At 45.1% G+C, this 18,578-nt stretch overlaps 1 protein-coding gene across 2 annotated transcripts in view; it reads left to right on the top strand.

Moving 5' to 3' along the window:
* Nucleotides 1-18,578, top strand: part of Dnajc11 (DnaJ heat shock protein family (Hsp40) member C11) — a 54,371-nt gene that overhangs the window by 26,316 nt on the left and 9,477 nt on the right. For both annotated transcript variants that reach the window (XM_020161913.2, XM_074081477.1), the window contains 6 exons: nucleotides 10,443-10,571; nucleotides 11,645-11,767; nucleotides 12,597-12,670; nucleotides 15,128-15,317; nucleotides 16,055-16,140; nucleotides 16,485-16,601. In XM_020161913.2, coding sequence (XP_020017502.1) covers nucleotides 10,443-10,571; nucleotides 11,645-11,767; nucleotides 12,597-12,670; nucleotides 15,128-15,317; nucleotides 16,055-16,140; nucleotides 16,485-16,601 — 719 coding nt within the window. The remainder of the gene's footprint in view (nucleotides 1-10,442; nucleotides 10,572-11,644; nucleotides 11,768-12,596; nucleotides 12,671-15,127; nucleotides 15,318-16,054; nucleotides 16,141-16,484; nucleotides 16,602-18,578) is intronic.

The following is an 18,578-nucleotide window of genomic DNA, read 5'->3' on the forward strand; positions in this document are numbered from 1 at the left end:
GTGGGTGGAAGAGAATGGTAGTCTTTGACTCTCTGGCTTCATATTAACATCAAATCAGTATGTTTTGTGGGTTGTGATGGGTAAGAGGGGTGACTTACTCACGAAGTAATTTAAATTGGGTGCCTATAGCCTACCAGGCACTATTTGAAACATGAACACAGCACAGAATAAAACAGATAAAACCCAGCCCTCTGGAAGCTTAGCATTCCAGGTGAGGGGTAGATAATATGCGATAAACATACACATAAATTACATTTTAAATGCTATGGGGCCGGGTAGCAGTGGCTCACGCCTGTAATCCTAACTACTCAGGAGGCAGAGATCAGGAAGATGGTGGTTGGAAGCCAACCCTGGACAACAGTTCATGAGACCCACCACAGAAAAAGAGTTTTTTTTCTGTGGGTCAAATGGTAGAACACCTGCCTAGCAAGTGTGAGGCCCTGAATTCAAACAGCAGCTCTGCCAAAAATAATAATAATAATAAAACTATGTGGGAAATAGAACAAGGTAAGGGTATGACTGCAATTTTAAATAGAATAGTCAGGTCTTACTAAGAAAATAACACTGGAACAAAGACAAGAAGGTGATGCTAGGGGGGAGCCAGTACAAAGGCCAGAGGGGTCATGGGACTGTGTCAAGAAGAGCAGAGACCAGAGGCCAGGTGTGGTGTCACATATCTGTAATCCCAGCATAAATGGCTGAGACAAAAGGATTAGAATTTGAGACCAGCCTATATTACATAGTGAGACCCCACGTCAAAGAACAAAGCTAAAACAGCAGGGTTCGATGTGTCTGGGACACTGCTGGAGGAAATGGGGAGGGCTGAAATCGAAGAAGTGCATTTTCCCTTGAGCTCAGGTGAACAGCTTATCATCACTGGCTCCCTACTTGTACTCTTCCAAAATTCTGTGTTTCATGAAGCTGTGACTCATTCGTTCTCCTTGCTGTAGTCGCCGTGTGAGTATACCACAGATTACCTTCTCCCCTAGATACACCCTAGATATTTATATTGTTTCCAGGGTTTGCTATTCTGAATGTGGTTGCTATAAACACTCCCTCTCTTATCTCCTTGTACAAGACTCTCTGGGGTTCAAGTGTAGCTATTTGTGTACATGTACATCTACCCAAACACCACACACCTGTATGTCAGGTTGCTGGGGCATGAAGTTTTCAAATGTTCATCTGTGAAAGATGTTATAAGATTGTTGTCCAAAGGTAAAACGTTGACTTTACATGACTTAAATGTCTTGATTATATCTTTATACTTAATGATAAGTATAAGTTTGTGTGTGTAGAAAAACAAACACATTTTTATAAAGTGTATCTTTAACTTAACATTAGGTGTAGTTAATAATAAAACTTTCTGGATTTTATCTTTTTTAGACCTAAAAAGGTAATGACTTTATATAATTCAACTGGAATGTGAGAAGCTGACTGCATTTCACATTCCAATTTAAAAACCCTTTCCCCTTGTCCAGAATTGTTACAGAGGAGACAGGTACTGAGTCCTAATTCCTTGCACGTGGGTTAATGCACCCTTTCCACCTGGAATTTGAATTCTTCAGCCTAAAAAGTTTCTTTCTATTCTCTTTTTCTTTTTTTGCCTCCTTTTCTTTCTGTCTCAATTATTTTTTATTCCTTTTGGACTGATCATCTAACTTTTTCTCCCCATTTTGCACATTTTCATTTAGTTCTCTTTTTTTGAGGGGTCCCCACCCACCCACCGAGGTTACTTTGCAGTCTTTATATTGGTTTAAAGTTTTTTTGCTATCATTTTTTGTTTGTTTCATTTTGCATTGCTGGGGCTCAAACCCAGGTCCACAAGCATGCTAGGCAAATGCTCTACTATTTGAGCCATACGCCAGCCCTCCAACAATTTTCTTACTCCGTCCTTTGCTGCTTTTCTGTCGCACAAAGGTACAGATAAGGCTGTGGTGCTTGGGCTGTCTCTCTGCCACTCACAGCTGTATAACCTTGGCAAGGCACTCCCCTCACATTCCTCAGTTTTCCATCAGTGAAATGGAGATAATAGAAGTGACTTCCTACTGTTGATGAAAGGATTAAAGGGAATAATACATGACAAATAGTTAAAAGTGTTCCTGGCACATAGTAAGCATTCATAGATGTTATTTTTTATTAGTAGTACAGTAACTGTTATTTTTCTAAGTATATACTTAACATATGTATTTGCTGACATTTTCTTTGGGGTTTTTATTCTTGGTTTCTTCCTGGCTCTTTTTAATGTTAATTGGTTTTGAACTCTTTGTTAGAGGTTTTCCTCAAATGTCAGGGAGTTCTTGGCCCTGCTTATACAGAGTTAAGCAACAAACTGGTGGACTTGTCAACTAATGGGTTAACTGGGGGTGTTTGCGTGGAGTCTCCCGCAAGGCTAGTGTCCAAAGGCCTTGTCTAATTAACAGGTGTTTTTTTCTCTTGAAAGGAAACTCCACCATATTGCTGGCAGCCTTGCTGAGGCAGGAGTTGGGGAAGTACCTATTCAGCATGCAGTAGTTCACCTTGTCCCTTTTCCAGCACTTGTCCACTCCTCCCTCTGTGCCTGGAACACCCTCACATGATTTTTCCAAAGACCAGGCCTCTATCTCTTGGTTCCTCGTATGGAGGTACAGGAATTCAGTCCTTTTTTGCCCTAAGCATGATTCCTGAGGTACCTGGTTCCTGAGTTCTTGGGCTTATGGACACTGGGTTGCAGCTTTCTCTGCTGAACCACTGACCATCTCTCCATCCTCTGCCAGATTCTAAAAATCTCTTTTCTGCTACTTTCACCTGTCCCCTTGTTTTGTCCTCATGAGAATGTGCTTCTGTTAACCGGTGGTGTTCATTTAGGAGAGGAGTGTCTCAGGAAGAGATGTTCAGTTCCATTGGCTGAACAAAAAAATCTGAATCTCTGTACTGAAGGCAATTACATTAGAAAACATTGTGTTAGCCTGGTGTAGTGGTGCACGCCTGTAACCCCAGAACTCATGAGGCAGAGGTGGGAAGATAGAGAAATCAAGGCCAGCCTGGCTTCATAGTTAGACCCTGTCTTAAAAAAAAAAAAAAAAATTGCTCTTTATCCATAATCATTAATGATAAAAGAGAGTAAGTAACTACAATTCTGTGAGCTGCAGTTTCCTCATCAGCAAGACTTCTCAGAGAAGGACAGATGAATGGTGGCCAGAGGTAGAAGGGGAGGGAAAAGAGGGGATGGCGTGCCATGAACAGACTCAAGGGATCCTTGTGATGGAAATGTTCTCTGCCTTGACTGAGGGGGTGAATACCCAAACCCTTGTATGGTAAGAGTTTATAGACACACCGCTCACACAAACAAGGAAAAGTCAAACAGGTGGTTATATAGCATACATGTCAGCATCCTGACTGTGCTGTCGTACTGCAGTTTTACAGTGTTGCCTTTGGAGAAGAATGGATAAAGGCGCACAGGACCTCTTATTATTTCTTACAGCTGCATATGAGCCTATAAAAATTTCAAAGAAAAGACTGTCAACTAGTCCGAGGCACCTAAAGCGGGTCAGTTCACACAGCTGTATCACAGCAGTTTTACTTGAGGGAGCGTGCAGAGTGTCAGGTCCTGGCTCAGGACGGTGGAATGGGGGCTGTCAGTCAAAGAGCTCTCCAGGGGGTTGAGATGGGCCGCCAAATTTGAGAACTAATGGAGTGATCCAGAGGGGAGATAATCAGCAGGTACCTTTCTTAAGGTGCTCACTTTTCTCAAATGGTGTAAGAAAAAAAGAGTTGGCTTATAAGTAGAGCATTTGGTGCTCCAGGAAAATGGTAATGCGTAGGTGGGGGCTGTAAGTTATGAGCTGCAATAGAGACTCAGGTGATCTCTTCAGGTCCTTCTCTGGTGTGGGGAAGTACCTGTGGACCTTACTAGTTTGTGCTTCTTTATTGGGTAGCTCAAAACTTGAGAAAGTCAATCATGTTTTGACAGCTTGTGTTAAAGTACTACTCTGACTGATGGGTTGGATAACTAGGAAGCAGTGGGGTGGAGTCTAGTTGGTGCCAATACTGAGGGCAGTGAGGGGCAGGGAACAAAACCTCCATGCTATAAATTGAATCATTTAGCTCAGGAAAAAAAACATTGGTCTCACTCAAGAGTTTTTAGCTTGCAGGCTGGGGGCTTGGCACAAGTAATAGAGCACCTACAGCACCACTAAATAAAGAAATTAATTAAATTAAAAAGAATTTGTAGCTTGTCAGGTGTCCCAATGCTGATCTGTGTTCAGCAGCTTCTGTGTAAGGGACTGTACCTAACTTACATTTCTGTAGTCATTCTGACGCACTGACAGCACCAGTAAGTGCTCAAAATAGGAGTCAGCACACTGTGGCTGCTACTTGTTACACAGCCCATGAGCTATGGCTTTAACATTTTGAGTTTTGTAAAATTCAAAAGAAGAAATGATATTTCTTTCGTGACACATAAAAAATATATGAAACTCAAGTTTCAATGCCTGTAAATAAAGTTTTGTTGGAGCAAGCAGTAATCAGGCATTCCATATAACCTGTGCCTCAAGTATGAACCACCTGAGCCAGGCTTGTGAACTCTTTATTTAAAAAGTGTGATTTAGGGTATGGAGGTATAGTCAAGTGACAGAGTACCTGCCTGGCAGGTATGAAGTCCTGAGTTCAAACCCCAGAACCACCTGAAAAAAATGTGATTTAGGGTTGGAAGTATAGCTCAAGTTGTAGAGCACCTGCCTGTTAAGTCAGAAGTCCTGAGTTCAATACCCGCCCCTCCCCCACCCCGTACTGACAAACAGACAAAAGACAAAAAACTACTGTTGACACTTAAAAAGTGTGATTTATATTCGCAACATCTTCTTTAAAAATAAGCATATGTAAACCAGGCACTGGTGGCCACTGCCTATAATCCTAACTACTAAGAGGCAGATCAGGAGGATCATGATTCAAAGCCAGCCTGGGCAAATAGTTCTCAAGACACTATCTTGAAAAATACCCAACCAAAAAAGGGCTGGCAGAGTGGCTGTAGTGGTAGAGAGCCTACCTAGCAAGTATGAGGCCCTGAGTTCAAACCCTAGTCATACACACACACGTGCACACACACACAATGAAAATGACCCTCTAACAGTACTCATATAAATCTCTTACCTTCTACCCAGAGGTGATCATTGTGACTTCAGAAATATTCTGTGCTCATAAAAATATTAGTATATGTGTTATTTGCCCAACTGAGAGCATTTAAAAAACCTATATAATGCTCAGAGAACAACACGGAGTTAGCTGGGAAATTTACAGATACTTTAAGTTAGTTGCTTTATAATACTTCTATTATCTACATATGCTAGTCGTCTTACTCTTTATTCACAAATTTTGGCAACTCAGTGCTCCATATTGATAAAATAAAATAGTATTTGATGTGAAAAAGTTCTGTTTAACAGCAGTTAAGTGTACATGAACCTGAATATGTTGAATTAGGAGTTGTTGGAAATTCTGTAGCCTCTGATCTGTCCAGTGGTAGATTGCCGTTTGTCTTTTGCTTTGTATTTTTGATTCTGCCAAAATTCATACCTTACTTTCATTCCTCTCAGACTTGTGGATTTTCATTATATGAAAGCATATTGTCTTGGACTGACGTGTGGCTCAAGCAGTAGAGTGCCTGCTTTGTGAGCACAAAGCCCTGAGCTCAAACCCCAGCCCCACCAGTAAAAAAGCACATTGTCTTGAAAGAAATCCATCTATTCTGGTGCTGTGACCAGCCTATTTTCAAAAGGTTATTTCCCTGAAGAGGAAGAAGAGCAGAAGTGGTATCCAGGCCACTCACTAATAGAGGAATATTCTTGTCAGCTCAAAAGTGCCTCATCAGTCATTTTTCCCGACAGTCAGTTTCATCAGACAAGTTCGCACTTGGGCCTAACATTTGCCTCAGCTCACTGTTACTGTTCTGATTTAGTCGTTTTCTGTAGATTTGAGTCAGTACCAAGGCTGTTGAGCCTAAAGTCACCAGCTCACTAGAGTTTTCAATTATTGTGACCTTGTTTAAAGAAACAAGAGTGGCTGAAAAAGTGGTGATTGGACAATATTTTAAACTTGTAACAGCTACTTCATTCTCTGGTGAATTAGTTGATGGTCAGTGTGGAGTGAATATGAATACTTACCATTTGAAAAGCATGATGATGCATGCCTGTAATCCCAACACTCAAACAGGAGGCTGAGGCAGGATTGCAAGTTTGAGGCCAGCCTGGAATACATAGCAAAATTCTGTCTCAAAAAAAAAATTAATTACATCAATTATGTGAACATTATAAGCATAAGCAGAGGCTGGGGTGTAGCTCGGGTAGTCTTATAGCTTAGCTGGGGTGCCTGGCACGGTGGGATAGCCTGGCATCTCTCTCAGCACAGCTCTCCTCTTGGCTTCTTGGGCTTCCTCACACAGCAGTCTCTGGGGGTTTCCTTGATATGCACAGCTAACAGGTACTCCAGAAACCCAGGCCAAGCTGCAAGGCTTCTTGTGACCTAGTCACAACCCAACACCATCGCACCTACACATTCCGTTCAGTTGAACTAAAGCAAGTCTCTGGGCTGCTTCACAGTCAAAAAGAGGCCTCTATATAGGGGCGTGCATAGAAGTCGGCCTTGTCTAGAGTCTCTCCATGCCCTGACACCACTGCTTTTCTGAAGAATTTGTTTCCAAAGTCTGATTTTGTTGCTTTTTTTCTTTTCCTTCCACAGCATTATTTATTGTCATCATGAAAGTTACATTTATATTTAGTAAGTTGGAAATTTTTGACACATTTAGTTGATTCTTCTTTGTGTATCATACTATTCATAACTTACAAAATACTCTCAACCAAGAAAGATAACTTGTGCCTATAGTGCCAGGTACTCAAGAGGCTGAGGCAGGAGGATTGCTTGAACCCAGGAGCTCAAGGCCAATCTGAGTAACATAGTAAAACCCTAGGTCAAAAAATAGTAATAATTAAAAATAAGGACTGGCAGGGTGGTTCAAGTGGTAGAGCACCTGCCTAGAAAGCATGAGGCCCTGAATTCAAACCCCAATGCCACCAAAGGAAAAAAAGAAAATGTCATTTAGCCGGGCGCCAGTGACTAACATCACACAGGAAGCAGACATCAGGAGGATCGAAGTTCAAAGCCAACCCAGGTAAACAGTTCACGAGACCCTATCTCAAAAAAAGGGCTGGTGGAGTGGCTCAAGTTGTAGGCCCTGAGTTCAAATCCGAGTACTGCAAAGATAAATAAATAAACAAATATAAAAAAATAATAAAGGAGTCTGCAAAGGCTTAAATATGCCATCTACACAACTGTTCCTATACTGCCTTACTTCTGGGGGGAGTTTTTATTCAAAATTAAAGTCATCACAAAAGCATTAGTTATTATCCTGTAAATACACAAAAATATTTCTAAATTTTGACAACTGCATCTTCATTTTCCATAGATAAGAGTGCAACAGCTTGGTTTTTTTTTGTTGTTGTTTGGGGGTTTTTTTGTTATTTTTTGTCTATTTTGTGGTGCTGCTCTAGCAGATGAGACTTTTACCCTTTTGCGTGGTAAAAGGACATGTATTTTATACAACTTATAAGCTCAGCTTTCTGAGAAAATGAAAGTTAATACATTGTTTTCATTAAACATATGCTATGTTTAATCTCATCACTACCTCAGAGTTTTTCCAAAAAGAAAGCATTGCCCAGGTGTGGTGGCTCATGCCTATAATCCCAGCTACTTGAGAGGCCAAGATTGAGAAGATTGAGGTTTGAGAATGGCACCAGCAAAAAGTTAACAAAACACTATCCGAAAAAATAACTAAATCAGAAAGGGGTGGGGGCGTGGCTCAAGTGGTAGAGTGCCTGCCTAGCAAGTGCAAGGTCCTGAGTTCTAACCGCAATACCGCCAAAGGGGGGTGGGGGAGGGAGGGAGGAAGGAAGGAAGAGAGGGAGGAAAAGAAGAGAGGAAGAGAAGAAAGAAGGGAAAGGGAAGGGAGAGAAGGAGGGAGGGAGGAAGGAAGGAAGGAATTATATAACAAAAACCTGTAGATACCAAATCCAAGTTGGTGTCTTTCTGTATGGCCTGTGAGCTAAGAAACTGTCAGGAGGGGCTAGAGGTGTGGCTCAAAGTGGTAGACTGCCTGCTTGCAAGCACAAAGCCTGGAGTTCAAGCCCTGGTCCCACCAGAAAAAAAGAAACTGTCAGGAAAACATCAAAAGAGTGATATGTAAAGATCTACAGTTCAGATTTCAGGGTTATGAACAAAGTTCTCTTGGAGCACAGCCACACCCTGTCCCTTGCTGTTAGCTGTTGCTTTCCTATGATAACAGAGTTGAATAATTGGGACAGAGACCATATGGCACACAGCACCAGAATATGTACTCTGGCCCTTCACAGAGCAAGTATCAACTCCTGATCTATGTTGAGCAGATAACAACGACAATGTGGCAAAGGTACTCAAAACACTCTTAATAGGTCCCATTGTAGACCAGGCCAACCTCTGTTTCCTTTATGCCATTTCGTGTGATGGCAGCTACAGTAGCTTGACAGCTTCCTGCACTGCCAGGCCAAGGCACTGGCCACCTGCCAGATACACCACCAAGATAGCTCCCACTACCAACTGAGCTGTCCTGTCAGTGAGCACTGGGCACAGATCCTAGAAAGGAACACGCTGCTGCATTTCATCTGGAAAGAGGCAGGAGAAGAGGGGTGGGGCATGGCTGGGCATCTCAAGTCTCCATGCATCTCACACACCATTAGATGGATGGCACATGGCAGATGCTCAAAGTACAGAGGGGGGTGTGATCTGTCAAATCTACTCAGGCATCTTGGTTTAAGGCAGCTATTGGCAATACTGATGAAGAAATGAAAACCTGGGCTAACTGCTAAGCCTGCAGAAACACCAGGGTTATGCTGGTGTGATCTCAGTGAACCCCACCTTTACACTCTGGGAGACCACTTACACATACCTTGCTTCTAGTGTCCACCAGCTTGCCATTACTGTAACAAATACATGACTTCATCAACTTGCAAAGGCCCACAGTTTGGGAAGTTTCAGTCCATGGTTGGTTGGCCCAGTTGCATTGGGCCTGTGGTAGGCCATCATGGTAGAGAAAAAGTGCTCACCTCATAGCCAGGATAAGAAAAAGAAGACAGGGTCGACAGTCACCTTTTGAACTTAATAACCCAAATTCTCCTCTAGGCCCCACTTCTTACAGTGTGAAGAAGGAGGCTGAGCCTTTTTGGGGGGAGTGGGAGGGAGTCTTGCTATGTTGCCCATGCTGGCCTCAAATTCCTGCAACTCACTCAATCTTCCTACCTTAGCTTTCTGAGTAGCTGGGACTACAAGTCTCCTGAGTAGCTGGGACTACAGGTGTGCACCACCATACCTGGTTCAAGCCTTTAACATGTGGGACTTTGGGGGGCATTCCAGATCTGAACTGTAGCATTCCTTGGCCCTCCTTTTTTCGCTCCAGCCCCAGCAGTTTCCTGCCTTTCCCACTAGATACTCAGGACACCATCCCTCATTTCTGTCACAAGTCTTTGTTCAAACATCCCCTTTTTAGAGACCTTTCTTGACCATTTAAAATGAAAACAATACCCTCTCAAGCTACTTTTTGGAGTGATAGAAATGTTCTGTGTCTTGATTTTGGAGGTGGTTTCAAGAATGTAATCATGTATCAAAACTCATTGAAATTATGCATGTCAAGTAGGTACAGCTTAATATTATGTGTACGTTAACCTCAGTAAAGTTTTTTAAAATGACTTGCGGAGAATTTAGTAAAAATGTGTATGGTCATGTTTTTATGCATCGGGTCATGGTACGTGCCCATGTGAAAAGTCTTAAAACTGTGAAGGAATACAGACGTGGATTTTCTGAGTAAGGAGCATTTTTATCAGTCAGCACAATTTTACCTTAGCATTTCTTTAGAGAGTATGGTCTTCTGTTTCTTATAACTTAATTTTCAAATTAATTTTAGAAAGCAGAGCAACCTCCATGGTTTATTTTGTCTGTGCTTTGTCTCTGAAGGTGTTTTTATGTTTTAAAGCATTTTAAGGTAGTTTTGTGATGTAAGAGTGTTTACAGAGGAATGTTTAGTCCGTGTGGCTAGCTTCTAGCTGGTCTCATGCACTTGGGGGTTGCATTTGGTCCCTGAAGATCGAATTGTGTCACCCTCACTTCCATTCACACTTGTCTTTGGTGTGTAATTCATCTGCAGAAGTGCTGGCTGGTTCTTCTGGTCAAATTGCTGCTTTCTAGCTGTGAAAATCTGTGGCATCCTGCAACTCTGGTTTGAACTGTGACATTCATGCTGCATGGGCCTCATAGTGGAGTGTCCTGCCTAAGCACAGAACCGTGAAGTCAGATGCCTGGTTCAGTAGACTGAGCTCACTGCTTCAGTGCTGCATTGCCTTTCATTCCACAAGTGCCACCTTGTGCTGACTACTTGTTTTCTGCCCCAGGGAACCATCAGTGTCGGAGTAGATGCTACTGACCTTTTTGATCGCTATGATGAGGAGTATGAAGATGTATCTGGAAGTGGCTTTCCACAGATTGAAATTAATAAGATGCACATATCCCAGTCCATTGAGGTAAAGCACACAAACACCTCCACTAGTACAGCGGGGGCTCAAGTTAATGAGGCGCAGCACCGAGCAGCTGGAATGAAAGTCTGCTCAGGGTGTTTCCTCATCTTTATTTATAAAGGATGCAATCAGCCACTTAAAAAATAGAGAGAGTGCACTCCAGTCACAGCCATGTTTTTACGGCTTTGCCCATTTGTGAGTGAGCCAGCAGGACTGCCAGGGCCGGGATGCTCAGCTCCCAAGGTCCTGCCAGTCAGAAAGCATTAAAAGTCTGAGAGAAGTCACAAGACTTCTGAGAGTCTGAGAGGTCATGGTGATTTGGGGAAAGAAGGCAGAACTCCACAGATCATTCTAAAAACCTGTTTTAGTTCTAAGCCATATTCCATTATGTGCTGGAAGGCTGTGACAGCTTTGCCTCCTGAACCCTGGAGTCCTAAAATGCCACCTGTGTACTGTTTGAATACAGCAAGATCAGCCCATTCTACTGAAGACTATAGAATGTCTCTAACTCCTTAGCTTATTCATTTTATTCATGTATTCTTCATGGAGTTTTTTTGGTTTTTGTTTCGTGTCGTTTTTTGGCAGTACTGAGATTTGAACTCAGGGCCTCACACTTACTGGGCTCTACAATTTGAGCCACTCTACCAGCCCACGTTCATTTCTTCTTAAGTGCATCAGCCTGCAACATGGAGTTAACTCAGTGAACATTAGAAACTTGCCCCCCTCTTAGAGCTACCAGAGTCAGTTAATATGGCCACAGGAAGGTCTTTGTCCCTTTCGGAACCCTGGTGGCAAGCTCCAGCTGGCATGCTGGAGACACCCAGACATCCTGTGGTGGGAAAGTACATGGTAGAGTTACTTTGCAATTCCCTGCAATTGGCACACCAAGAACCCAGCATTTCACCCTCTGTTTCCCCCTGGTGTTTGGAAATTTTCCCATTGAATTTTTTCTGAAACATGTTACTCTAATGACCACATGCAGTTCTAATAGAGAGGGCAGCAAAGCCACTGAGGTGACTGCCCATCAAGGCGCTTCCCATTGCCGTGACTCTCTGTTACCAGCACATCTCTTTTCCTAGGCACCCTTGACAGCCACAGACACGGCCATCCTCTCCGGAAGTCTCTCCACCCAGAATGGTAATGGAGGGGGTTCCATTAACTTCGCGCTCCGAAGAGTCACTTCCGCGAAGGGATGGGGAGAGGTAAGACTGTCCAGTGAGCTGGATTGTCTGGCCTATACAAAGCCTTACTTCTGAACATTTGCACTCTAAAAGCTTACCTCACAGTGACCAGGGGTGGCCACGTGGTTGTGTAACAGGGTACCTAATGTCAAACTTCCAGACTTTGACTAATCCCAAAGGAAAAATGTCTCATGTCTGATGAGTCCGGTGAGTCCACGAGCTGACCCCTTACGCACAGGCCAAAGACAGTGTCTGTCTCAGTGCCCTCACTGACTAGTTGATGGTCAGGAAACAGCCAGCTCTGCTGAGCAAATGGAGCTGCATCAAATTAACACTGAAAAGTTGCCTTGAAAGTCACCCAGGCTAGTAAATGAGGCAGCCAGAATGGTTGCAACTCCAGGGCCAGGAGAGTGTGGAACTGCTGATGGACTTCAACATCAGACTCCTGAGGTCCATCTTCTATCACCTGTGAGATCTGAGCAGAATGAAAATGCAGGGGAGTCAGCATTGCAGGGGAGGAGGGACACACAGCTCACCATAGCAGGCAAATGGGGCTCTACAGATGGTGGCATTGCCGCAGGGAGTAGTGACCTGAGCCAGGGAGGTGAAGATCCGGGTGCAGTGTCCTCTTTGGAGGAGCTCCTTTCTGCAACCCAGGCCTCCTGTAAACCTGGGGCAGTGGCTACCTCCAGGGAGAAGGGTGAAGCTGAGAGGTAGGGCTCCGTTTAGAGCCCTAACAAGAGCATTGAAGCCAACAAGGAATTCTGATCCAAGGTGCACACCTGAGACTTGGGTTGGTGCTGTGAGGTAAAAAGGTCATTGATACTTTCTCCTTTTCTTTTTCCAACAGTTGGAATTTGGAGCTGGAGATCTCCAGGGGCCTTTGTTTGGTCTCAAGCTGTTCCGTAATCTCACACCAAGATGGTAAATATGAGAGAACTCTTTGGTGGTCCATGTCAACTTAGGAGACTAGCGCCTGTGTTTTCTTGTGATCAAGGCCATTTGGAGTTATCATGTGTGTCCTACAAAGTTACAAAGCTCAGTGGGGCAAATGCCAGGGCACTGACACATAACCTGGACAGCATGTGGGCCTCACATCTGTGCTGAGAAACTTCCCCACTTGGGGCCTGGAGGACCTTGAGACAGTGGAGGGATATGCCTTACAGGGTGTTTGGTCAGCAGTCTGGAGGGCTTACGATGTCTGCACTGTTCTCTGTCCCAGAAAATGCCAGTCACCTAGTTATCAGATGAACTCGGCCATGCTAGTTCTGTGCATCACTGTCCTTCCTATAACACCGGTGTCCTCTGTTCCCTTTGTGGGGGGTAAGGAGGGTGGGGTGAGGTTCTCTGTGAGCTCAGATCAAAGAATTGAGCGGAAAGCAAATCACACCTCTTTCTCTGGGAAAAGATGTAACTGAAGCAGTCCTAGTGGAATCTGTGTTGATAGAAAGCTGTTTTACTTGCAGTGAGCATGTGTCTATGTACCTGCCAGGCTAGTCCTTCAGTGCAGAACTGTGAGTAGGATGCTAGGAAGGTCCAAGGGCCTTGCTGGCTTAAGGAGTGAACACAGGAGCTAGAGGCTCTTAAGATCAAACAGGTTTAGGAGATACTTCGTGAGGGAAGTCTTTTCACCATTTCATTCTGATTGAGCATCAAACTGTCCATCCATTGGCAACCAAGGCTCATCAGCTTTTACAGGTCCAGAAATTGAGTTTTGTTGTAATACCCAGAGTTTATTGGAATCCAAACTGATGAACAAAGAAGTGGTTTGTAAACAGAGATGCTAGTTTATTCATGTGCAGCAAGCAGATTAGTTGTGTCTGCTATTCTGGGTTTCCTAGCCCATGGATCAAGTTGTGAGTCGAGGCTTTTATAAAGCCAGGTGCAGTGATGCACATCTGTAATCCCAGCTGCTCTGGAGAGTGAGGCAGGAAGATTGTGAGTTTGAGGCCAGCCTGGGCTACAACCCCTATCTTAAAAAGAAAAGAGTTTGCTTGTGGAATCAGTTCCAAGAAAAGTGGAGTGGACAGCCTTGTGGATGGTTCTTACCTCCCTGTTCAGTGTTTATTTTGCTGGTCTCTCCTCCTAGGACAGTGTTGGATACAAATGCTGCCTCTGTGATAGAATAGGAATCTCATTCTTTGATTCTTAATTTTTTTTTTCAGCACTGGGATTTGAATTTAGGGCCTCACACTTGCCAGGCAGGCTTTACCACTTGAGCCACACCACCTACTGAATCATACATAATTCTTTTAAATTTTACTCTGCAGCATTCTCTTGAAATTCTACGGGTGACTTTCTTCTCTCTGCTTGCTGCCATAAGCCCAGTGTAGGGAAAGCAGAAAAACATAGCCCTTCAGCAAGGCTTTAGTTGAGACAGAAGACAGACTGGAAGTGAGTTAGGGATTGGTACTGATGAGCGTTACCATACATGTTATTATTTTAATGACAAAAGTGTTACCTCCAGAGCTGAGAAGGAAACTGAGCTAGGCAATGCAGTTAGTGCTGGGCTGTTTGCTACAGAAACCACCTGCCTGTTCTAGGCTCCTTTAGTGTGTACTGCTGTGAATTCTATTAGTGGGGTGAAATACCCCTTTTGGCCAGAAGATGGGGCTGTAATCCCTTAGAAGGCAGACTTCAGAGCCGTTCACAGAAAGTGGTTTATCCCATACTTTCTGTCAGTGACTCACCCTGTGGATGTACATCAGAATCACAAGGATGAAGTTTTTTGGTTTTTTGGTAGTTACTGGGGTTTGAACTCAGGGCCTGGTGCTTGCCAGGCAGGCGCTATACCACTTGAGCTACGCCCCTAGCCCCCATTTAGACATTTTTTTAAATACGCTGATGAAAAAAAAAATAGGCTGATGCCTGGGCCCCACCCAGAAATTCTGACTTAATTCTGATGAGCTCAAAGTGAGTGGTTCTGACACTGTCATGTGTTCACATGATCTGGGAGGGTTTTCTCCCACTCCAAACGTATGCTGGGGCAATCAGGACACCTGGCACAGGAGCCCACCGTCAGTGGTTTAGATCAGCCAGGTGACTTCAGGTATGTAGCACAGTTGGGGAGCACTATCCTGGGCCCCTTTGTTTAAGGCCTTCCATGTGACTAACCAGAGGGATTGCTGTCAGTTGGCACAGCATTCAGGTGCCTCTGAAGTTAAGGAGGATGGGGGAATGCAGATCATCAGGAAGGGTTCTGGAAGGAATTTACCAGGTTTCTCTCCCTTGCTCCTTGGTCTCCTGCCTTTTCTTGCTGAGAGCTGGCCCAGGGATTCATGGGAGTAATGGTGAGCAAGATCTTAGTCTGGCAGAGAGGAAGTGATGGACAACAGCTAAGACCAGGTGTCATCCAGATCCTTTCTATCTGTGTCCCCCCAGCTTTGTGACAACAAACTGTGCTCTGCAGTTTTCATCCCGTGGAATCCGTCCTGGCCTTACCACTGTCCTAGCTCGGAACCTGGACAAGAACACCGTGGGCTACCTGCAGTGGCGATGGGGTATCCAGTCAGCCATGAACACTAGCATTGTCCGGGACACTAAGACCGGCCACTTCACTGTGGCCCTGCAGGTGAGCCAGGGAGCCAAGATCTGCTGAGGATGCAGCTCCACAAGGACCGTTCTCTCGAGCATCGTCATGCCTTTAAACCCTGCTTCCTGATAACCCTGGAGCCCATTGCTCTGGGGCACAGTGAATCGTGTGGACACGCAGCCGTTGTCTGCAGGTGCTTCCAGTGCTACAGGTGCCCAGGTGGCCATGTTTGGATCGTCCTAAAGCAAAATGGCATTGTAACATCCTTGGTAGGAGAAACCCACAGAATCAGAGTGGGAGCCATGGTTGGCAGCTGAGCCCCAAGACAGAAGGATGCTGTCAGATGCACTGTGGCCAGGCAGTGGGGGAAGAAGGTTTGGGGAAAGGCTCTCAGAGTAGCTGCTCCTCAGCCCCCTCCCACCACCACCCAGTAATACAGGCTCACCTTTCCAGAAGTTTTTATTTTTCATGAGAAACTAGAAAACTGAATTTTTATGTGAACCCCAGTTTTTAGAGTCATGGGCTACTAACATTTCTGCCAGTGATGCATGGCGTAGTCAGCCTACGGAGTGACAGATTCCTTAACATTGCTCAGCTCTCACACAACTTATGGCTGCACTGGCTGCTCGTAAATGTTCACACACCTGTGCAGCTGCCAGGTGGTGGCCCCTGGTTCAGGCCTGTGCACAGTGGGCACCCAGCTGCTCTGAGGGCAGACATTGCCTTCCCAGAGTGGCAAGAATCAGCCCCACATCCTTTACCTTTTGTCTCCACAGTTGGGGATCCCTCACTCCTTTGCACTGATCAGCTATCAGCACAAGTTCCAAGACGATGACCAGACACGTGTGAAAGGATCCCTCAAGTAAGTCCAGCCTTGGTAATAGAGCACCACTGGCTCTGTGGAGGGCTCTCAAAGGAGGTCGCCTGCATGTGTGGCCCCTAATGCCCCCTGAGTGCCTCCTGCTTGGGAGCAGGAGTTTGCTGCTCTGTGACCCAGCCTTGAGCTCTGGCTGCTGGACAATGTCCAGGATGCCCCAGTGCTGCTTTACTACCCCATGGAATGTAAGTCCTGACTGCCCCCGTGGGTGATGGCTGGTACAGAAGTGGGAGGGATAAGACCCAGGCTCTGTTTTCAAATGAGGGCTGGCTGTGGGGTGGTAGGTAGAAGGGACACAGGCACTGACAGCTGAGCTCTACTCCCTGCAGGGCAGGCTTCTTTGGGACAGTAGTGGAGTACGGGGCTGAGAGGAAGATCTCCAGACACAGTGTCCTGGGTGCGGCTGTCAGCATTGGAGTCCCACAGGGCGTTTCTCTTAAAGTCAAGTAAGTTGAATACTGCTCCCTCTAGCCAGGGAATGCCTGGCATCTTCACTTGCTGAACTTTCCAAAGTTAAGGGCAAAGTGGCCTTTGCTTTGTAGTTTTGATTGTTTCTGTCTTAGTTGCATGAGCAGAGGTCAAGAAGCAGGGACATCCATCAGTAAGTTAATGAGGTCCAAGTCTGTCCAGCCTCCCTGATGGTGTTGGGTGACCACCAGGCACCTGAGGCCTCCTCACCAATGCTGCCAGGTGGTTCCTGCACCACCACAGGCACCTGCAGTGTCAGCTTACCCTCTGGCCAGGTGGTTCTCTCATAGGCACACCTTTCTCCACCCTGCCCCCTTGCTCTTCAGAAACACCAACTGAGTTTGCTCACTTACTCTGAAGCCCTCTAAATCCCCAGACCTCTCTAAAAACAGCCTCTCTCATCCATCAGCTGGGCATCCTCCCTCTCACACATGGAGCAGCTCTGTATCCTCATCCCACTTGATCTTAGCAGCTTCTGCCCTGGTGGCTATTCCATCCTGCCTTACAGCTCCCTGAGCTAGGATTCCAGGACACTGCACTTTTGTTTTTCTTCTTGTCTGGTTCTCCCAGCTTCCCAGACTTCTACCTGAAGGCACTACCATGAGGCACTGTCCTGCTCTGCCTGGGCTCACACCCAAGTAGTACAATTCAGCCCCATGGCTTTTAGTACCTTCATGACTGTGGACTCTCACCTTGAGAACCCCTATTTGGACCACTTCCTAAATCTCCAGCTCTTCCACACAGTCAGCCCTCTCTGTAGTGTGGGATCTATCTCTGTGGATTCAAGCAATTTCAGATTGACATATTTGGAAATGCAGCCAAGCACAGTGTTTCAGACCTGTAATCCCAGAACTCAGGAGACTAAGGCAGTAGGATCAAGAGTACAAGTCCACTCTAGCAACAGTGGCTCACACCTGTAATCCTAGCTGCTCAGAAAACAGAGATCAGGAGGATCAGGAGAATCATGGTTGAAAGCCAGTCTAGGCAAATAGTTTGTAAGATCCTGTCTCAAAGATACCAAACATGAAAAAGACTGCTGGAGCAGCTCAAATGGCAGAGGGCCTGCCTAGCAAGCGAGAAGCCCTGAGTTCAAACCCCAGTACCACCAAAAAAAAAAAAAAGTTCAAGTCTACTCTGGACCACATAGTAAGACCCTGTCTCAAAATAAAGAAAAGAAAGAATATTTGGAAAAAATGCATGTGTGCTGAACATGTGTATAGAGTTTTCTCATCATTGTTCCTTAAATAATACAGGATGACAACCCTTTACCTAGCATTGATGCTACATTGGATATTGTAAGGAATCAAAGGATGACTTAAAGTATACAGGAGGATATGTGTAGGGTCTATGCAAATCCTACACCATTTTATACAAGGGACTTAAGCATCTGAAGATTTTGGTCCTCGAACCAATGCTCTGAGGGACGACAACAATATGTCCACTTCCTCTTCCAGATCTCTGCTTGGAAATCTTAACAATAGGTTAAATGTCACACATCCAAACAGGACCCTGAGTCCCCTTCCCCTGCCTTCAGATACATACCCTTCCAAATGTGCTCTGCCTGTCTTCCTGCCTCAGTAGGTAAGAGGTCCAGCTTTGCACTTGCTCTGTCCAGACACCCTGGTATTGCCCTTGATCACTCTTTCCCACACTCTGAACTTGACGTATCTCACAATGGCCTGGCATCTACTTGGAAAGCATGCTTGAGTCTAACCAGTTCTCACAGCCTCTCTCCTGCCTAGGTCTTGCTCACTTACCACAGTGTCCTCCTACCTGATCCCTCAGTCTGTCCTCTACACAGGCAGAATAGTTCTTTCTGTGACAGTCAGCCCATGTCACTTTGCTCAAAACCTCAGTGACAGGGCAGAGGTACGGCTCAGTGGTAGAATGCTGACCTGGCATATGAGAATCCCTGAGTTACATCCCCAGCACCCAGAACATCCTTCAAGGACTCT

This window comes from Castor canadensis, chromosome 7, assembly GCF_047511655.1.
Source record: "Castor canadensis chromosome 7, mCasCan1.hap1v2, whole genome shotgun sequence".
NCBI lineage: Eukaryota > Metazoa > Chordata > Mammalia > Rodentia > Castoridae > Castor > Castor canadensis.